Source organism: Erithacus rubecula, assembly GCF_903797595.1.
Source record: "Erithacus rubecula genome assembly, chromosome: 6".
Classification (NCBI taxonomy): domain Eukaryota; kingdom Metazoa; phylum Chordata; class Aves; order Passeriformes; family Muscicapidae; genus Erithacus; species Erithacus rubecula.
Genome location: NC_136688.1, coordinates 10741278 through 10763561, shown reverse-complemented (window position 1 = coordinate 10763561; position 22284 = coordinate 10741278). Strand labels below are relative to the sequence as shown.

Below are 22284 nucleotides of genomic sequence, written 5' to 3'. Positions count from 1 at the left end.
GAAGGAACAGTAAAAAATCTGGCAATAACAGAAAACTGAGAACTTGGGCAACAGCGATGACAAACCTGCCTCAGTAATTAAAGTAGCCTCTGCTTTCTCCCCCAAACAGTCTTTGTTCACTAATTCTTCATTCACTAATGCTTCTGCTGAACAAATTATTGCTGGGGGATGGGGTGGCTCTTGGGTTGGGGCGCTAATGGTTATTTGGTGTGTTTTCCAGCTTGAAGTGCAGAGTGCCTCCTTTGTTTGCAGCTACACTGACTCTTATGCTGTGTTTAAAGGAGGTACAGAGTGGCTTCCTTCTTGGCAGCAAAATGATTGGGAAGTTAACAGAATTTCTGTCTGCATAGTTCCATCATTTTAACCTCTTGCCTCTTTGTGGCAGATTCTGTTGTGTTTACTTTTCCCAGAAAAATGCCATGGAACGTCGAGATTAATTGCTGAATCCCTCAGGAAACCAGTATACCGTTATGGAACAGGACCTTACAGCCGTGTTTTATTTTGCGAAGATTCAAAATCAAAACTGAACTGTTGTACAATTTTCCCAAAAATTGTGTGTGGGAAAAACAATACAAAATATAAAGGGGAACTTGATGTTAATGTTGTAACACCTACTACCCAACCACCGGTTATACTGAGCCTGAAAAGTTTTGAAATTGGACCTTGGGTAATTCAGAAAACTGGCCAACAGCAAATATTATTTAATTTGGCATGGCCTTTTAAACAAGTCAAATTGCCAATGCAAAACAGTGTCTCAGTAATTCAGCCAGCTTGTTCACCTTTTCTAGGGGTGGACAAACGACCTGGTTGCAAAACCAGGAGGATCTTTTCAAGAAACAAACAAGAGACATAACCGGTGTTGTGGGAACAGGATTGGGAATTTTAAATAGCATTGATTCAGAGGTATTAACGAACAAATTGGTTGCCACCACCAGAGATATGACCAAATTGAAACAACCTCTGCAGTCCTCTTTAACAGCCCTGGGGACGCAACAGTGGTTATTATCAAACATTTTACCAAATTGGGAAAAGGCAAACGTAAATGATCACAAATTGATAATTGATGCTCTTGGTACTGCTCAAAACAACATCTCCTTAGCCCTCAGCTGTATCCAGGCACAGCTTTGGATGCAAACAGTTGTTGCCTCAATTATAAGGGAAAGGGAAGAAGGCATCTTTCCTACTGAAATCCGGACAATAATTTGGGACAATGCTAATGATTTTGAAAGGAAGTTTCAGTCCTGGTGGAATTTGGTAAACTTTACATACAACCCCAGTACAAACACAGCCACAGCCATTGTGTTGACACTTCAGTGCATTTGATATACCCCATCACTGCATTAGGATTGAATCATGATGGAAGTATTCTCTATGCTTTTGAGCATAGAGAATGGGCCTGTCAAACTGGTGAGAAATGGCAAACTGTTAATTTGGAATCTTGTGTTGTTCGGGAGCAACTAGGTTTCATTTGTGAAAGCAATGCCATTGTGGCCCAAGACATCTGTTTAGACACAGAGCAAAATATCTGTCATTTTGAAATACACCTTGATGAGACTTCTGCAACAGTGCTGGTGTACATAGGAAATGGATGTGTGTGTGTAAGAACTGCTTGCAACTTAGTGTTTGTAGAAAATGTAACAGTGGATTTAAAAAATCATTTAAATTTTTGTTTGTAATTTTACCACGATTATGGGCTGTGACTTTTCCTATACTGCTCCGGTTATGTCTTATCACCTTTTGCAATCCAATTTTACACTGATTCATCAGTTAGTGCCTGGTCCCATCGAGATGAACCTCACCTTGATTAAACAATTGTTGCTTCACCTGAACTTAATTGGGATCTTGGGTAAAAATCAAGAAAAATGGATGGAAGACCCTGGTGTCAGTTCATCACCATGTGAAAGAGATACATTGGGTTTTAGAAAGGGTAAAAGGGGATGCTGAACCCAGGTGGTGGGATACTCTTTTTGGGTGGTTACCTACTGCTACCGGCATCCTAAACAAATTGTGTCATCCCATTGTTGTGCTTTTGATTTTGGTTTTAATCGGTTTTGTTTTGTCAGTCATTCTATACATCCTGATTCGGAGAAGGGTAAAACGGCTGACACAATTAGCATCAACAATGGAAGCACATAGTTTGATCACTACTCCATCTGCTAAAGATACCCCTAAAGTTATTGACACCAGACAAATTACATGAGCAGTAAAAGTCAGGCCTTTAACAGCAAATCGATTGGAATTGTTTGTTGCTTGTTATAATCAGTATTATTAGTTTTAGTAATGTTAAGCTTTTGATTGAAAACGGTTTTGGAAAATAATTGTATTAATCATAAAAACATATTAAAATGGATATTGATTTGCTTTAATGTTAATTGTTTGAATTTTCATTGTTTTGATGTTTTATGGATTTCTTTTAATTGTTTGAAAGATATTTTAGCTAATACGATTGTGATTTGTTTGAAAAATTGTTTTAATCAATTTTGTTGTGATTATTTTGCTTTATTTTTGTATTTATTTCCTTCTTTTTCCTTTTCCTTTTCCCTTTTCCTTCTTATCCCCAGTTTTTTGTTTTCCCTGTCCCTGTTTTCGGGATATGCTACCAATGATGGGTCCTGAATATGTTACAACATCACAACATCATGCTGATGGAGTTTCTCAGCGATGCTTGTTGGTCATGGGGTGATGTGAGAGTCCGTCCGAGCCTCTTGTCTGTTTCTGCTCAACGACCCTCACCTGAGGCCTGCACTGGCCAGGGTTGGGAGGAACGCCAAGTGACTGTTCTGCAGGTGATGCCTACCAGGACTGGTTTCTCATGACAACTAGTCACGGGGCGTTTACTCAACAAAGCTCCCACAGATGGAAGAACAATGGACTGTTCCGGTATGGGCTACCCTGCGTGTGTTCATAACAACAAAGATAGTTTGATGTTCCTTGAAGCGTCCTGTTTCCACCTGTTCCTCAGGGTAACGAGCTCCACATACAATAGTCCATAAATCTTCCCACCTTTTGGCCAGAAGCCACTTGCTTTTGGAAAGGACTATAAAAGTGACTTTCTCAGAGGAGACCCCCAAGATCTCCCCAAGACAGCAACAGACATCTATTGACTGGCTCCACGAGGATTCGTCTGCCCGTCTTGGTAGCTATAATCCTGACCCCCCTTTCTCTCTATCTCTCTCTCACTCTGTCCCACTATCGCATTTTGGTTGGCACTAAATAAAATGCATTTCTGTAAAAGTAAACTGGTTTTGTCTCTTGCTGTGTCTTTTGCACTCTGAGACCCATAAAAGAACCAGTCACGACTGTTGCACGGGTTGGGCGGACCGTGAAAGCAGCCAAGCTGGTCTCGGGCGGGAACGGGCTGGAGCAGGAGGCTCCTCGCTCACTGTTTGTGTCCGGGTGCTCAGCTGTGTCCGCAGAGGCAGAAGGCTGGAACAGGGCAGATGCAGGGCAGGTGATCACACAACGCCTGGCTCTCCTGTGTTCCATAGCATGGGGCTGCAGACGGGGCGTCCTGCTCTGAGCTCCTCAGAAACACGAGTCACTTCCGGAAGCCCGAGAGGTCCCTCCGGGAGCCGCTGCCACCGACCCCTTTTGTCTAGAGTCATGAGAGATCCTGGGTGTAACCCGGCCAGCTCCATTGGCATAATGACGGGAAAAATTCTTTCAATTGACACAGTAATAGAAAAACACTCAACCCCCAACAAAAGGTGACCTCCACTGAACCCTTGTGCCTGTGGCTAAAAAGAGCTTTCAGCAAGGTAATTCATATCACCAGATACTTGGACCACTCAATTGCACAGAAATGCAAAGGTTATGCTGCTGTTCAGTAGAAGGGGGCCATCCTCTCGTTGTCCATCATCAGTGTCCAAGGAAGCCCTTGACCACCTCCATCCTGAACCTGGCCACCCTCACAGGGGAGTTGAACAGCGACCCTGTACAGCAGCTTCAACCAAAATCAATTTGGTACTGAGCTTTGTAGTTTTTTTTCTTACCCCTACATCAGATTTGGGTTTATTTTTTTGGTCCATTTCCAGTGGGATGATTCTATCCTCAGAGTTTGTTCAATAAACATGAGTTTGTTCAAAAATCCACGCTTCTCTGCAGACCTTGTCCCTGGTGAGCAGTGTTTGTTCAAAAATCCACGCTTCTCTGCAGACCTTGTCCCTGGTGAGCAGTGTCCTAAATCGCTAATTTCCTTATTTTATCCCACTCTAAAGATTCTGGCTTGTCTGTGAGAAGGGCAGGTACCTGTCTCATACCACAGCTCTTCCTAAGGCCCGTGCCTGCAATGGTTGGGATGCTGTTGAAAGTGCCAAGATCTCCTCATTCCTCCTGGGAGAGACCTGGTCAGCAGCCACATCTCTTACCCAGGGGGAACTGTCCCTGCTTTTCACACTGCCTTAAATGCAGGGGAAACCAAGGCACCACTGCTTCTGGAAAGGAAAATGAGAGTGAAAGCTGAGTCAGGCTTTTGAAGACACAAGACACACGAGTTTAGACATCTAGAAAGCATTTATTGAAAAAATTGTTAGTACTTATCAGAAGACATAGACTTTGACATCTGAGATCGTTTTTTCTTCCTGTCTCCAGTTTTCATGACCATAGGAAAACAGAAACTTTCCACAGTGCATTTTTCAAGGAAAGAACAACACGGCCAGAGAGTGTTTCCCTGTCTTAATTTAAAAGACAGGTATCTGTCAGGGAAAGCAGGGCCTTCCCTTGAACTGGAGAAAATAAATCCTCTCCCTCTGAACTAGTATAATTTTGAAATTATGTGGCTCCCAGACAAAGAGATGGTGATAGGAGCAACAGTTTTATACTAGCATGTATAACAAGACAAACAAAACCACATCAATTATGGCATTAACAAACAGAACAGGAACCCAGTTCCAGTCCTCAGGACCATGGGCACATCCCCTTTGGTGCAGTTGCCCTCACAGCTGGCAGTGAGCGCTGGCAGGTTCCTGATGGGCAGGTGTGATGATCCCTGAAGCTGCACGGGTGCAGCTGTGGTGGCTGTGACCCAGGTAGGAAGGAATGGAGGAGAAGCAGGATGCTTGGAAACAGCAAGCTGCAAGCTGGGGAATGTCCTAGCAAAGCAGCGGTGCAGGGTCCAGCAGCAGAAGAAGAGGCAGCTCCCAGCATTGGGATGGCAGCGTTAACAATGACCTTCCTCCTCCAAAGCCAACAGTGAGCGAGAGACAGAAACTTCCCTCTACCTTCCTTTACCTGCTTCTAATCTCTTGATCTGCCCCCACTTCACCCGTCCTTCAAGAGAAAATCCTAAAAAAACAGGGAGGTTCCCCCTTCCTCTGTCTCAATGACCTCACCATCTGCACTTTTTACACATGTCAATGAGAAAAAATTCCACAGGCAAAGAGGAAAGGAAAAGCTAACCCCGAATATTATCCACCCAAATTTTTTTCCCATACTAACATGTTACATTAAATTTAAACTTTTAAATTATATACATGCATGCAATACCTTAATTATATACATATATACATGCAGATGCAGATACAGACACAGAGGCATGGGTACTTTACCCTAAAACAAGGTTTCTCTGAGGTATGTATCAGGTCTTTTTATTCCTTTGCATCACCCACCAGGTGCAACCTGGTCCCGGAGTGTAGACAACCTCAAGGATGGTGGAGGCAGAATTAATTCAAAAAGGTTTTTTAGCATGATTTTTGTGTGTACTCTTGAAACTCCTTTTCTGTTTGCTTTTTCTAAGGGTTTAAATTGGGTGGGGCTTGCTTGGTTGGTATAACTTCAGGCTAGTATAACTTCACTAACAATGTGGCTTTTGGTAAATTAATTGCCCAGTTTTTGAAAATTCCCTCACCTAGTGCTTTTAAGGTGGTTTCAAGCAGGCTGTTGCACCAATTTACTTCCCCAGCTGCTGGTGCATGGTAAGGAATATGGCACACCCACTCAATGCCAAGTTTTTTTGCCCAGGTGTTTATAAGGCCATTCTTGAAATGCGTCCTGTTGTCTTTTTCTTTTAGGGGTTCCATGCTTTTAAAGGACTTGCTTTTCCAGGTCCAGGATGGTGTTTGAGCAGTGGTATGAGGCACAGGGTAGGTCTCCAACCATCCAGTAGTGGCTTCCACCATGGTCAGCATGTAGCGCTTGCCTTGGCAGGTCTGAGGCAGTGTGATATAGTCAATCTGCCAGGCCTCTCCATACTTATATTTGGACCATCACCCCCCATACCAGAGGGGCTTCACTCACTTAGCTTGCTTGATTGCAGCACATGTTTTATGGTCATGAGTATCCTGAGAAATACTGTCCATGTTTAAATCTATCCTTTGGGTTTGTGCCTACTTGCAAGTGGCATTTTTCCCTTGATGACCTGAGGCATCATGGGTTCCTTGAGTTAGGAACAAGTTTCCCTTGTGCTGTTAATCTAAATTTATTTGTGATACTTTTATCTTTGCAGCCTGATTGACCTGCTCGTTGCTTCAGTGCTTCTTACAAGCCTGACTCTTGGGGACATGGGTATCTACATGACGGACTCCTACAGGTAGCTTCCCTATTCGAGTGGCAAGGTCTTTCTACTCATTAGCAGTTTAGATTGGTTTTTCTTTACGTTGTTTGTTAGTATTTTTCTAAACAACCTTACAGAACATTGGCTGCCATCCATGAATCAGTATAAAGGTAGAGCTTTAGCTACTTCTTTCTTTCAGCAATGTCCAGGGCCAGCTGAACGGCTTTGAGTTCAGCAAGTTGACTTGATTTATTTTCTCCTTCAGTAGCTTTTGTGGCTCGTTGTGTAGGGTTCCATGGAGCTGCTTTTTACTGCTGATTTATTTTCATAATGGGACATGAACCATTGGGAAAAAGAGCACAGCATGTTTTATCTGTTGGCAGTTGGTTGTATGGTGGGGCATTTTCAGCCTGTGTGCTGTTTCCTCCTGCTTTTTTCAATCAGTGAGATTAAAATTCTCACTTTTTGGTCAGTTTTTATTTACTCCCAAAATTCCAGGCTGATTTGGCTTTTCCATACAGGGACACTGTGTGATGAGAGCAATCCACTTGCTTCATCATGTGGTATTTGTGCTGTGGTGGGTAGAGGGAACTTTCCCTTTGAACATCCATCCCTGTACTGGTAGCTGTTATGCCAAGAAGAGTTGAGTTTTAGTGCGGATTACCTTTGAGGCAATTTGGGCTTTTTCATAGACAGTTAAGATTTTTTTTCTTTTTTTTTTTTTTTTTTTTTTTTTTTTTTTTTTTTTTTTTTTTTTTTTTTTTTTTTTTTTTTTTTTTTTTTTTTTGTGGAAGTGTAGTTGGTTTTGGACTCTTTGTAACTTTGGCTTCAGAATCCTACTGGTTGGTTTCATGCTTTTTTGAGTTCTTTTTGCCAAAGGCTCCAGGACAAACTACTGTCCTTGGCTGCAGAGTAAAGTGCATTCTTTACTTTTTTGTTTATGTCTTGACAGGGCCAAGGGCTATTGCATGAACATTTTCTTCTTGATTTGGGCAAAGGCCTGCTGCTATGCAGGGACCCCGTGGAAATCGTTCTTCTTGCAGTCTCACAGGCTGGCTGTACTCAGGAATGTGCATTCTCTAAAAGCCTATGGCACCTAAGAAAAGCTTGTGTTTCCTTCTTGCTGGTCAGTGCAGACATTGCTGTGACCTTGTTGATGACTTCAGTGGGAATCTGACATCCTCTGTCTGGCCACTTTACCCCCAGGAATTGGATTTGTCAGGCAGGTTCTTTGACTTTGCTCTTCTTGATGGCAAAACCGGCTCCCAGTAGAATCTGGATGATTCTCTCCCCTTTCACAAATACTTCGATTGCTGTGTTCCTCCACACAATGATGTCATCAATCTACTGCAGATGTTCTGGAGCCTCCCCCTTTTCCAGTGCAACCTGGATCAGTCCATGGCAGATGGTAGGACTGTATTTCCACCCCTGGGACAGAAAGTTCCAGGTGTACTGCACACCCCTCCAGGTGAAAGCAAACTGAGGCCTGCACTCTGCTGCCAGAGGAATGGAGAAGAATGCATTTGCAATGTCAGCAGTGGTGTATCACCTTGCTGTCTTGGACTCCAGCTCGTACTGGAGTTCCAGAATGTCCAGCACGGCAGCGCTCAGCGGTGGAGTCACTTCATTCAAGGCACAATAGTCCACAGTCAGTCTCCATTCTCTGTCAGACTTGCGCACAGGCTAGATGGGGCTGTGGATGGGTGAGTGGACTTCACTGACTACCCCTTGGCTCTCCAGGTCATGGATTATCTTGTGAATGGATATCACAGCTTTTCAACTCGTGTGGTACTGCCAGCGATGCACCATTCAGGTGGCAATTGGTACCTGTTGCTCTGTCACTTTCAGGAGTCGGTCACACTGCAGTTGGGTTTTTTGATAGTCCAGCAAGGTATTCAACTGCTTAAGGCTCTCTGCCTTTACGGCAACTATTCCAAAAGCCCAACTGAGTCCCTTTGGGATTTTGTAATAGCTGTTCTGGAGGAAGCTTATGCCTAGAATACATGGAGCCTCTGGACTGTTTGCAATAAGATGTTTCTGCCGCTCTCTCCCAGTCAGGCTCACCTCAGCTTTTAACAGTGAATTCCTGCCATCCCCCTGTTATTTTGGCAATGGAAATAGGTTCTGCCCTCACATGTCCTGATGGCATCACAGTACAATGTGAACCAGTATCAAATGTGCCAGGCCATCGGACACACAGCGTCCAAGGACACAGTTTGCCCATGCCTCTTCCTGGCTAGAGGCAGGGCTCCTGGTTATTATTTCCTTCCTGGGCATACATACTAGGAGATCTGACAGATCATCCTCTCTTCTGTAATACCTGGCAGTTTGGTCATGGGAGGTTGAAGCTACCTTCACTTTAGTAGAACTCTCGCGGTTAGTGTTTCCCTCTGTAAATTGATGCATTTGTGCTGCCAGGCAGAAGTGGGTTTCCCATCCCAACTTCTCATGTCTTCCCCACGGTCACACAGAAAAAACAGCTCCTGGCGTGTTTCTTTTTTTTCCCTAGCTGGGGGATGTTGGGCTTTGATTTTGGGGCCTGTGACTTGCACAGGTGTGTCTTGGTTTGATTTGGGTTTGTCAATTTTAATATATTCAATTTCTTTTAGAGATAGGATTTAGGACCAAAGACAAGGCAGGCCTAAAACTTAAAAGGATATATTGAAGAAATTTGTTAATAACACAGAAAAAATAAGAAATTCGGAATAAAATTTCCATATCATTCTCTCCTCCACCACCCCATATTTCCCCACCTTCCATATTTCTTAACAACAACATACAGAGAACACTTCAGTCAGTTTTCCACTTAAATGATCATTTCAGTTCACTCTAGAGAGAAAAATTCCTTTTTTGGTTTAGGCATAGGGGATGTCTTCACTTTCGCAATTTGCATCCACCCGGGAAAATCTGCAAATCATGGAACTTCCTCTCATCTTCACAGTCTTTCCAGAGCTGTGTTATGGGTTATATCACAGACATGGGCAAGCTGTTCAAATACAAAAAAATCTCTTCATCTCTTTTTCCATCAAATGTTTCTGTGCATCTTTCCAGTTTCCAGAACAGAGACCCCCATTCCCTCAGGGCAAAGGATCTTTTTCCTCAAACACTTCAATCTCCCCAAGTAATTTTACACAATTTAAAAAAATTACAGTGTAGTCCAGTCCCCCACCTTAGCCCACAAAAACGGGTTTTCATCCAACTTATCCATGGCATCTCTTCAATCTCTTCCCATCTGGAAAATTAGCTCCCACTTCACTGACTTCCTCTCGTTCAGGGGAGGTCAGGAGATCTGCAGTCTTATCTGAACATTAGAAGGGTTAAAATTGCATCCAGAAGGTGAAGGGAGCCGTGACAGGATTTTTCAGGCCACTCAGGCTGTGTGACGAGACTTGGCTGGGCTCTGTTCCGGCTGCATTTCTCCCAAGCTGCGTGGGCAGCTGGGGGGATTCTCCTCCCCCTGGCTGCTTTTATGATGGTGGCAGGGCCCCGGCTGAGCTGTGGCCACGCTGGGGGAAACTAACATCTTAGCAAAGGTTTCCCTTTCCCCTGGCCATCAAGGCCCTTTGCTGAAAAACAGGGAAGGCGTCCATGGCTCCCCACCCCTGACAGGCCGAGCTGCATGGGGAGAGGGGTGAGCCTGATTGTTACCTGCTTCTCCAACGGAAGCGGAAAGAGACAGATTAACTTACCAATGTGATTCATGAAAGCGAAATACCTTTTTAATTGGTTACGCAAACTGTCAGTTATTAAATCAGCTTTCTGATTGGTCCCTGCAGCACACAGAGAAAGTTCTCATAGAGGAAACAGCCTCTCTATGTCTCTGTGCTTTGTGCTCCTCCTCTCAGGTGACTTTTCATGTAAATCATGTAAATCCCTCCCTCTGAATTAGTATAATTTTGAAATTAAGGGGCTGTCAGGCAAAGATACTGGGATAGGAATAACAGTTCTTCACTAATATATATAACAAGGCAAACAAAATACCAACAACTATGTAATTAAGCACAAACAGAACAGGAACCCAGTTCCAGTCCTCTTGGCCATGGGCACTTTCCCCTTTGGTGCAGTTACTGTCACAGCTGGCAGTGAGCGCTGGCAGGCTCCTGATGGGCAGGTGTGATGATCCCTGTGGCTGCAGGGGCATTGGAGTGATGGTGGCTGTGTCTCAGGTGGGAAGGAATGGAGGACAGGTTTGCTCACAAACCCTGGGGCAGTGTTGGTCCCAGTGCTCCAAGAGAATGCTTGGAAATAGCAAGCTGAAACAGGATGGCATCCCAACGAGGGCAGGAGTGCAGGGTGAAGCAGCAGAACATGGCACAGAGAGCCCCAGCAGGATGGTAATGGGGATCTGAGCACTTTCTCCTTCTTCATGTTACTGACCTGGGAGGAGCTGCTTTAGGACACGGATCCCAAAGGAGCAAGAGGTACCAGGAAACACCGCTGATCTGCACAGGGAGCAGTGGGCTGTCAGGGGAGAACAAGCAGCCCTGAGTGGGCTCTGGGGTGTCAGAGCAGGGTGGAGGCATCAGGAGAGGGTCAGAGTGGGTTGGAAGGTGTTATGGGTTGATGTTTAGACTGGCTCCTCTCCTTGCTTCCCCCATGCAGCTGCCGGCCCCTCCCTCGGGCTGTTTTATCTAGGCTGGTGTTTTTTCTGGCTGGCGGCTGCTGCGCTTCGGTCTTGGGCTGTGTCTTGCTCTCTGCCGTCTGCTCAGCTGCACCCCCCTCCCCCAGCTGCTTTGGCCGCTTTTTCCCCTTTCCCCCCTCCAGCTGTTTTGCCTGTGTCCCTGTTTTGACTTTTCTTGGGTTTGCTTTTGCTTGTCTTGGGCTCGCTTTAGCTTGTCTTGGGTTTGCTTTGGCCTGCTCCCAGCTGCCCCTCCCCCTCTCTCCCTTCTCCCCGCTCCAGGGATTTGCACCGACTCCGGAGGACGAGGATCTGGACTTCGGGAACCACTGCTGGAGGTTGGCTCGGGAGGCTCTGCCGCCCTCCCCGGCGAGGACCGGCCGGGTTCGTCTCATCTGGGTTTGGGCTGGGGACTGTTTCTTTTGTATTTTTGTTAATAAAAAAAGTTTCTTCCATTTTCACCTGAAGAACAATTCTTTCTGAGCTCGGTGAAGGAAGGAATTGTGAAAAAGAAAAGGCGGGGGGGGGGGGGGCCTTTGGAGCTCTTTTTCCCCAAATTTGTCCTAAACTTGGACATACTTTTTGGTGGCCCATACGGGGATGGAACCCGGGACCTTGGCGTTATCAGCACCAGAAAAAGTGGAAAAAACTTTTATCTAATAATATGTTGTTTTCAGCTGTTGGCATTGCTAAGTCTCTTAAATCCATAATGTCTTTTGTTGTGGGAGCCTGTTTGTATGTCGGCTCGTTAGGTTTCCTTGAAGTTTTAATACCTTTGTGGTCATTGGGTTTGTTTACTCATTCGGAGATAGCTCCGGTGTTGTCTTTAATACATAGTTTTTGTATGTAAGGGATATTAACAAAAATACTCATCGGGCTAGGCTTGGTTGCAATGGCATACAGGAGATTTATGAGAATGTTGGAATCTGCTTCAGGAATGTATAAATCATGGTTTGTGTTATTTATTATAGGAGTAGCAGGCAAAGAAGATTTCCTGCCTTTATTTCCTTTCCTCTCCTCTGAATCGGTTACATCTTTATTAGAAAACATTCAGATCTCCCTGAATATTAAGGAAATCATCTTTATGGCGATTAATTTAGTAAGTCTTTGTTGCACCATTTTCAGTCTATATAGAATGAAGGCCGAGATTTCTAAAGGGGCTGGGAAGACTCCTGATTTAGGAGTCAAGCTTAGCAGGAAGAATCTTGAGTGGAATGGCAAATGGGAGAAAATGGGCCAGATTTTAAAGGAATTTTCTGACCCCATAATCTGGGAATTCCCAACTGAAAAGATTCAGGATCCAATGGAGGTTGCAAGCTACTTAAAAGGGAAGTGCCAGGATGGTTCTAAAGAGAAAAGGATTATTACAGTGAGCTGGGTCCTGGCACATGCATATCGCACCCTGCTAGACACTATAGAGCAGGAGACAGAGGAAAGGAACAGGGAGATAAATGATCTCCTATCCCAGTTATGCAGATTGTTGCCAACTCCCTAGGCCGAAACCCAGCAACTAAACTGGATAATAAGCCCCAACGAATGGCTGTGGCTACCAGTACAAGAAGTGGGAAACGCACCAAGAAGACCGATCGGCTGGTGGATGATGATGATGATGATGATGCTGGAGAGGGACCCTCGACACCTCCTGATGTAAAATTAGGAGTCAAAACAACTGGTGGGAGAGCAGAGACCAATAATTACTCCTTTTCCCTGAAGGATCTTCGTGGATTAAGAAAAGATTACACCCAGAGACCTGATGAATCTATTATCAGCTGGCTAGTTCGTCTCTGGGATGCGGCAGGTGAGGCTACAGTTTTGGATGGCTCTGAAGCAAGATATCTGGGGTCTCTGTCCCATGATCCTGTTATCGACCAGGGCGTCATGAGAGGGGCTAACCCTCAAAGTCTCTGGGCACGAGTCCTGGATAGCGTGGCACAAAGATATCTGTGTGCAGATGACCTGTATGTGCAGCAGACCCAATGGAAAACCATAGAGCAGGGGGTCCAACGCCTCAGGGAAATGGCAGTAGCAGAAATTATTTTTTCGGATGACGTAACAACTAGAAATCCAGACCTGGTACCATGCACACCGGTGATGTGGAGAAAACTCGTGCGGCTTGGGCCACTTAAGTATGCGTCTGCCCTAGCGATAATGAAGAGAGATGAGGTGTATGAGACAGTACTCGATATGGCAAAGAAGGTTCATGCATATGCGGATGCAGTACATGGCCCGACTCATGCTAGAATTGCAGCGGTGGAAACACGCTTGCAAGACTTAGAAGATATGATACAAGAGAATAATTGGAAACTCAGGGAGGAGATTAAGGAGGACCTCCTCCAAATCTCAGCTGTACAGATGAGAAACCCTGATATCCAACGCAGACGTTCCCCCAGTTGGGAGAGAGGGTACACTCCCCGAGCTGAGTTGTGGTTTTTCTTGCGGGATTCTGGAGAGAACATGAGAAGATGGGATGGGAAGCCTACGGCTGCTCTGGCACAACAAGTGCGGGATTTGAAGGAAGAAAAAATTTCCAAAAGGAAAGCTGCTCCTGTTTCTCGCAGCCAAAGTGCTGAACGTGATACTGATAATGACATGTCTGACCCTCTTGAGGGAACTTCTAAGATGTATGCCTCAGAAAAGAAGGAGCAACAGGCTTAGAGGGGCCCTGCCTCTAGCCAGGGTGAGGCAAGGGAGAACCGTGTTTTTTGGACCGTGTGGATTCTATGGCCTGGCACTTCGAAACCACAGAAATATAAAGATTTAGTGGACACAGGTGCACAGTGTACGATACTTCCATCAAGACACGTGGGAGCAGAATCTGTTTCAATTGCTGGTGTGACAGGTGGATCACAGGACTTCACCCTGGTGGAAGCGGAAGTGAGTTTAATTGGAAAGGATTGGAAGAAACATTTTATTGCGACTGGTCCAGAGGCCCCATGTATTTTGGGCATAGATTACCTTCGGAGCAGGTATTTTAAGGACCCAAAAGGACTAAGATGGGCATTTGGAATTGCAACTGTGATGGCAGAGCGCATCCGGCAATTGAACACCTTGCCTGGACTATCTGAGAATCCAATTACAGTAGGACTTCTGCAGGGAGAAGAACAACGAGTACCAATTGCCACTTCAATAGTACACCGCCGGCAGCACAGAACAATGTGAGATGCTGTGATTCCTATTCATAAGATGATCCGAGAGCTGGAGAGCCAAGGGGTGGTCAGTAAAACCCACTCACCCTTTAACAGCCCCATTTGGCCTGTGCGTAAATCTGATGAAGAATGGAGACTGACTGTGGACTATCGGGCATTGAATGAAGTGACTCCACCGCTGAGCGCTGCCGTACCGGACATGCTGGAACTCCAGTATGAGTTGGAGTCCAAGGCAGCAAGGTGGTATGCCACCATTGACATAGCAAATGCATTTTTCTCCATTCCTTTGGCAGCAGAGTGCAGGCCTCAGTTTGCTTTCACTTGGAGGGGCGTGCAGTACACCTGGAACCGACTAGCCCAGGGGTGGAAGCACAGTCCTACCATCTGTCATGGACTGATCCAGGCTAAACTAGAAAAGGGTGAAGCTCCAGAACATCTACAATATATCAATGATATCATCGTATGGGGAAACACAGCAGCAGAAGTGTTTGAGAAAGGAGAAAAAATTATCCAAATTCTCCTGGAAGTTGGCTTCGCCATCAAGAAGAGTAAAGTTAAGGGACCTGCTCGGGAGATCCAGTTCCTGGGAGTGAAGTGGCAAGATGGACGGCGTCAGATTCCTACTGATGTTATTAACAAGATTACGGCTATGTCCCCACCTACTAACAAGAAGGAGACACAAGCTTTCCTAGGTGCCATCGGCTTTTGGAGAATGCACATCCCTGAATACAGTCAGATTGTGAGCCCTCTCTACCAGGTCACTCGTAAGAAGAACAATTTCCATTGGGGCCCTGAACAGCAGCAATCCTTCACCCAGATTAAACAGGAGATTGCTCATGCAGTGGTCCTTGGCCCAGTCAGGAGGGGACCAGATGTGAAAAACGTACTTTACTCAGCAGCTGGGAGCCATGGTTTGTCTTGGAGCCTGTGGCAGAAGGTGCCGGACGAGACCCGAGGCCAACCCCTGGGATTTTGGAGCAGAAGTTACAGAGGGTCCGAAAGTAATTACACTCCTACAGAGAAGGAAATCCTGGCTGCCTACGAGGGAGTCCAAGCTGCTTCAGAAGTGATTGGTACAGAAGCACAGCTTCTCCTAGCACCCCGACTGCCAGTGCTGGGGTGGATGTTCAGCGAAAAGGTTCCCTCCACCCATCATGCCATCAGTGCCACGTAGAATAAGTGGATTGCCCTTATCACTCAGTGTGCCCGGATTGGAAAACTAAATCGCCCTGGGATTTTGGAAATTATTACAAACTGGCCAGAAGGTGAAAGTTTTGGTGTTGCAGATGAGGAACAAGAACCAGTGATACAGGCTGAAGAAGTTCCACCCTACAACCAGTTACCAGCAGAGGAAGCATGCTATGCTTTATTCACTGATGGCTCCTGTCACGTCGTAGGGACAAATCGGAGATGGAAAACAGCTGTATGGAGCCCTACACGACGGGTTGCAGAGGCTACTGAAGGAGAAGGAGGATCTGGTCAATTTGCTGAACTTAAAGCTGTCCAACTGGCCTTAAATATCGCCGAAAGAGAAAGGTGGCCAAAGCTCTATGTGTATACTGATTCTTGGATGGTAGCCAACACTCTGTGGGGGTGGCTGAAGAAATGGAAAGAGGCGAACTGGCAGCATAGAGGAAGACCAATTTGGGCTACTGACGAGTGGAAAGACCGTGCCAATCAGGTAGAAAAACTACTTGTCAAGGTTCGCCATGTAGATGCCCATGTCCCCAGAAGCAGAGCTAATGAAGAACAGCGAAACAACCAGCAAGTAGATCAGGCTGCTAAGATAGGGGGGTTGGAAATAGATTTGGATTGGGAACATAAGGGAGAGTTGTTCCTGGCTCGATGGGCCCATGATGCCTCAGGCCATCAGGGTAGGGATGCCACCTATAAGTGGGCACGAGACCGAGGGGTGGATCTTACCATGGACAGCATTACTCAAGTTATCCATGACTGTGACACTTGTGCTGCCATCAAGCAGGCCAAGCGGGTAAAGGCCCTCTGGTATGGTGGACGGTGGTCCAAGTACAAGTATGGGGAGGCCTGGCAGATTGACTATATCATACTGCCTCAGACCCGCCAGGGAAAACGTTATGTGCTGACCATGGTGGAAGCCACCACCAGATGGTTGGAGCCCTACCCTGTGTCCCATGCTACTGCCTGCAACACCACCCTGGGCCTGGAAAAGCAGGTCCTTTGGAGGCATGGTACCCCTGAGAGAATTGAGTCAGACAATGGGACTAATTTTAAAAATAACCTTGTCAACACCTGGGCTAGGGAACATGGTATTGAGTGGGTGTACAATATCCCTTACCATGCACCAGCTGCAGGTAAAGTGGAGAGGTACAATGGATTGTTGAAGACCACCTTAAAGGCATTGGGTGGGGGATCTCTCAAAAACTGGGAGCAGCACCTAGCAAAAGCCACTTGGTTAGTCAACACTCGAGGTTCCACCAACCGAGCAGGTCCCGCCCAGTCTGAAGGCCTTAATGTAATAGATGAAGACAAAGTCCCAGTGGCCCATGTCAGAGGGTTGCTAGGGAAGACAGTATGGATCCATCCTGCCTCGAGCACAGGCAAACCTATTTGTGGGATTGCCTTTGCTGAAGGACCAGGATGTACTTGGTGGATAATGCAGAAGGATGGAACAACCTGCTGTATACCTCAGGGAGATCTGACTATAGGATGAATTATACACAAATGTTACTGTTGAGTGTTGCTACCATTGTACACTAGATTCCAGGAATAGAAGGAAATGTGTAAGTGTTGAAGGTTTGAGCAAGTCAGAGGAAGTTTTCATATTGTGTTTAGTGAGTGTGTATCCCAATCGTGTGTCAATGATCACGATATGGGATAAGGGGTGGAATTTTATGGGTTGATGTTTAGACTGGCTCCTCTCCTTGCTTCCCCCATGCAGCTGCCGGCCCCTCCCTCGGGCTGTTTTATCTAGGCTGGTGTTTTTTCTGGCTGGCGGCTGCTGCGCTTCGGTCTTGGGCTGTGTCTTGCTCTCTGCTGTCTGCTCAGCTGCAACCCCCTCCCCCGGCTGCTTTGGCTGCTTTTTCCCCTTCCCTCCCTCCAGCTGTTTTGCCTGTGTCCCTGTTTTGGCTTGTCTTGGGCTCGCTTTAGCTTGTCTTGGGTTTGCTTTGGCCTGCTCCCAGCTGCCCCTCCCCCTCTCTCTCCAGGGATTTGCACCGACTCTGGAAGACGAGGATCTGGACTTCGGGAACCACTGCTGGAGGTTGGCTCGGGAGGCTCTGCCGCCCTCCCCGGCGAGGACCGGCCGGGTTCGTCTCATCTGGGTTTGGGCTGGGGAGTGTTTCTTTTGTATTTTTGTTAATAAAAAAAGTTTCTTCCATTTTCACCTGAAGAACAATTCTTTCTGAGCTCGGTGAAGGAAGGAATTGTGAAAAAGAAAAGGGGGGGGGGGGGGGGCCTTTGGAGCTCTTTTTCCCCAAATTTGTCCTAAACTTGGACAGAAGGGGTCTGGACGGTGGCCAACACAGAGAAAAGCAGAGCCTGATAGGCCACGCTCAGAGTTGGGGAGCGGCTGCCATCTGGGAAACCTGTGGGACGAGTTGGGATGGGCAGGGCATGGGGATAGGAATAGAATAGAATAGAATAGAATAGAATAGAATAGAATAGAATAGAATAGAATAGAATAGAATAGAATAGAATAGAATAGAATAGAATAGAATAGAATAGAATAGAATAGAATAGAATAGAATAGAATAGAATAGAATAGAATAGAATAGAATAGAATAGAATAGAATAGAATAGAATAGAATAGAATAGAATAGAATAGAATAGAATAGGGAGCAGCCCAGTTGTGCTTCTTTAGGGTGCAAGGGAAGTTTTGGCAATGATCATGGAGCACTTCCCAGAATAGGTGTTACTTCTAAGCAGCACTGAGCTACTGCATCAGCACTGCCAGAACTGCCAGCATTCCAGTGTGCCACCAGCACCACCAGCATCCCTCTGAAGCTGGAGGGACAATGACGCCTCAAATAAGAGAAACAAAGAATATTAAAAACCTTTTGGGAGAGAGAATGCAGTTGCAGAATAAGACAATCTACAGGGAGGGAATATTTCTCATCAAGAGGAAATGAGGTGCTGTTTCCCACATATTTCACTTATAGCTTTTCACAAGAGTCACTTCCTCTGTAGCAGAAAAACCCTAGATACACAACTGTGAGGAAGTGAAACTCTAACGTAGACAAAGATGCAATTTCCGACTCTCCTGTGGCTCCACAGAGTATTTGGAAAACAACAGCAGGACAGGGCACAGAGTGAGCCAGAAGGATGGGAATGGAGAGCTCCTGTTGATCTGGCCTCTTTCTCCTTCTTCATGTTACTGACCTGGGAGGAGGTGCTTTAGGACACGGATCCCAAAGGAGCAAGAGGTACCAGGAAGCACTGCTGATCTGCACAGACCCCTTTGCCTGCTGCTGCCCCACAGTGAACAGGTCAGTGGAATGTTTTCCTTCCTCTGTCCCCCACTTTTCTTTCCTCCAGCAGCTGCTCTGTTCCTGCCACCCTCTCCTGGTGACCACAGTGCCCTCCCCAGCACCCCTTTGTGCCCTGTGCTTCCCTTCCATATACCCTGCTGAACATCCCAGTCCTCCCATCTCCCTCTCCACTCCAGAATTTCCACTTCCCTTCTTCCCTGTGCGTCTCACTCCTCTCCACTGAATCCTTCCCACTGCAGGGAGCTGTTGAGGAGCCGCATGGTCCATCCCTGGATTCTCCAAGCACTGATTCCCATCCACTCTGACCACAGCCAGGGGCCACATCCCACTACCTGCCCAGTGTCCATCCATGGAGGTGACCACCATGTCCCCATCTCCTGCCTCACCCACTGAAGGAGACAATCTCTGTGAGATAGATGTCACCAATGTGGCCATGCACAGCATGACACTGCTCATCTGCCTCTGTGGGCTGGCTGGGAACGGGGCTGTCCTCAGGTTCTACAACCTGGAAAGCTCTACCTATGCCATATTTTCCCTGGCTGTCACCGACTTCCTCTTTCTTCTCTTCACAGTCCCCTCAGCCCTCCTTTACCTGGTGGAGGACATGTCCTGCTCTACTATTGTTCCTTTGATCTACTTCAGGTTCATTTTCCAGCTGTCAGTGGTCTCCTGCTTCTGGGGGTTGTTCCGGATGATGCTCAGCAACAGTGTGGCCGATATGTCCAATCTCCTCCAACTCTGCTGCCACGGCAATCTTCCCAAGCGCCTGCTGTTGGTGGTGGACAGTGTCCAAGGCTGGGCCTGCTTTGCTCTCTTCACTGTCATTCCCATGGTGACTTCCCTCTGCCCATCACACAAGCAGGGCCATTGCCGGGCAGCTCTCATCTCCGCCTACGCAGTCATCCTGCTCCTCTGTTTTGCACCTGCTGTCATTTCCCGCACAATCAACACCATCAGGGCCAAGCGAGGCACCAAGAAGCAGAAACCTAAGAGGCGACACATTGTTGCCTTCATCATTGTGCTCTTCACTCTCCTCCTCATCTTCTGCTATTTCCTACAGCAGCTTGGATATTTCCCTGTGTCGTCCGAGGTTTTTTTCCTCCTCACCTGCATCCACAGCAGCATCAAACCCTTCATCTACTTCTTGGCAGGAAGGTGCTGGAGTCCCTGTTCCATGGGATCCCTCCAGATCTCCCTCCAGAGGGTCTTTGAGGATAAGGAAGAAAAAACTGCCTGCAGTGACAATGCCAACACAAACACAATTATCTAAGTCTGCTGATCCTTTCCACTGCCCTGCTGAAGGACCTTGACACAGGTTTCATTGAGTCACCTCATCAATAAATATCCACAGCATCACCCTCCATGTGCTGGTGTACTCCTGCAGGAGAAGGGAGCAGAGGCATTGCCAGGAGAAACGTGGGAGGGATGCTTTGCCATAGAGCACATTGCAGCATGGCTTTCCTCCTCCCTTCTGTGCCCACATGGCTCCAGGCAGTGCAGCTGGGCTCAGTGGTGTTCCCCAGCTCTATTCCCCATGGAATGACCCTCATTGCCTGGGCCCCAGGAAATGAACTCCATCTCCTTTGGATACCCAGATGAGTTTCATGGTGTTTCGAGGGATCTCTTGCCTGCAAAGAATGTGACACCTTAAAGCCTGGGGACACACCCAGTCTTGGGTGGCAGTGATTTCCCAAATCTCTGTGGGGCTGGTGCATCTGGATGACAGGAGAAGGGTTGGGATCACAGAGAGCCTCCTTCCCCTTCTGTCCAGCAGATCTGACCCTGCATTCCCAGCTGATGGGAGAGACACCAGGTAGGGCTGCAGAGCTGGGCAGGGTCAGCCTCATTCCCTTGTACTTTCAGTGGGAATTTGCCACATTTTTTAATTAATGAGATAATCCTTCTGAGTAAAGTGCCGTGTCAAAGGTGACCTCCCCTGAACCCTTGTACCTGTGACCAAGAAGAGCTTTCAGCATGGAAATTCATGCCACCACATATTTGGAACATTTAATTGCACAGAAATTAGGGGGTTATGCTGCTCTTCTGCAGAATGGGGTGATCTTCTGTTTCTTCAGCATCAGTGTCCGGGGAAGCCCTTGGCCACCTCCATCCTGGATCTTGCCATCCTCAGGAGGAGTTGAACAGGGTCTCTGCACATCAGCTTCAGCCAAAATCTATCTTGTACCGATCTTTGTAATTTTGCTCTTACCCCTACATCAAATTCGACTTTTTTTTTTCTTTTGTTTATTTCTAATGTGATAACTCTGATGTCAGAATTTGTTGAATAAACAACATCCAGGCATCTCTGCAGTGCTTGTCCCTGGTGAACAGTGACCAAAATGGCTCATTTCATTATTTTATCCCACTCTAAACATTCTGTGAGGAGGGCAGGTCCCTCTCATACCAGAGCTCTTCCTGAGGCACATGCCTGCAATGGTTAGGATGATGTTGAATGTGCCAAGATCTCCTCATTCCTCCTGGGAGAGACCTGGGCAGTGGGCACATCTCTTACCCAGGGGGAAGTTATTCCTCTTTTTCCCACTGCCTTAAATGCAGGGGAAATCCAGGTGCCACTGCTTCTGGAAAGGTAAGGGAAAGTGAAAGCCATTGGTGCTGTGTCAGGATTTGGGGACACAAGAAACACATCAGAGCAAACATCCAGAAAGCATTTATTAACTGACTTGTTAATAATGAACAGAAGAGGTAGACTTTGACATTGGAGATGGTTTTTTTCTTCCTCACTATGGTTTTCCTGTTCAATGGAATGTAGAAACTTTTCTCAGCACAACATCTTGTGAAAGAAAGAATTCAGCCAGGGGGTCCCTCCCAGGACAAGTGCAGAAGGATCATGATCCTCCAATGCACCTTTTCTACTTTCAAGCACCTTGCTTGTCTCCAGGGTGACCCAGGCCACTCCCAACATGAGCTTCCTGTTTTCCATGGAATTCTACCATGATTTGGGTTGAAAGGATCATTAAAGACCATCCTTCTCCAACCCACAAGACAGCCCATTACCCCAAAATCAATGTGCATTTTGGCGAAAGCCTTCCATGGCCTATCCCAAACACCTGTACAACAAAGGTCAATGAGAAGTCTCCACAGGGGCTTCACATGCGTCCATACCTGCTGGAGATGGACAGGATTTGCCCAGGAATTGTTCTGCACTGCTGTGTCAAAATGTCTTCTCAACCTGCATGCTGTTTCTAAGCAAACAAACCAAAGAAATGCACTGGGAAAAACTCTCAGCCTTTGTCAATTTGATTATTCCACAGGGTGTAGAAGCTCATTTCTGAGACAGAGAAAGCAATTCCAATTCTGACCTGTTGAATGGGAAAAACTCAAAGCCAAGATTTCAAAGCAAGACATTTCCTGCAGTCACCTAATGAATAAATATCCAGAGTGTCACTGTCCCTGTGCTGATGCATCTTTGCCCCTTTTCCAGGCTACACTGGGATCTGAGAAATGCTACTGAGGCATCAGACTTCAGGAGCAGCTCATCTTCAGCTCATCAAAAACACGCTATCCTCCCAGGAACTGCTGCTGCACCACAAACTTGTGGGCTTT

General features: G+C 46.5%; 2 protein-coding genes and 1 pseudogene across 4 annotated transcripts in view; all 3 read left to right on the top strand.

Annotated features, from left to right (window-relative positions):
- Positions 1–22284, top strand: part of LOC306803421 (mas-related G-protein coupled receptor member H-like) — an 87209-nt gene that overhangs the window by 1982 nt on the left and 62943 nt on the right. Inside the window, exon 1 of one of the 2 annotated variants that reach the window (XM_079308820.1) lies at positions 10850–10911. The exons of the other annotated variant lie outside the window; for it this stretch is intronic. The gene's annotated coding sequence lies outside the window, so the exon portion shown is untranslated. Of the gene's footprint in view, positions 1–10849; positions 10912–22284 lie in introns of those variants that run through there. 2 annotated transcript variants of the gene reach the window in all.
- The window catches only part of LOC306803428 (mas-related G-protein coupled receptor member F-like), a 143459-nt gene that overhangs the window by 91898 nt on the left and 29277 nt on the right, over positions 1–22284 (top strand). Inside the window, exon 4 of the mRNA XM_079308831.1 lies at positions 18960–21111. Coding sequence (XP_079164957.1) covers positions 19070–19990 — 921 coding nt within the window. The 5' untranslated portion in view covers positions 18960–19069 and the 3' untranslated portion in view covers positions 19991–21111. The remainder of the gene's footprint in view (positions 1–18959; positions 21112–22284) is intronic.
- The window catches only part of LOC306803424 (mas-related G-protein coupled receptor member H-like), a 100177-nt pseudogene continuing 96539 nt past the window's right edge, over positions 18647–22284 (top strand). The window contains exon 1 of the transcript XR_013777949.1: positions 18647–18717. The product of XR_013777949.1 is annotated as a mas-related G-protein coupled receptor member H-like (transcript). The remainder of the gene's footprint in view (positions 18718–22284) is intronic.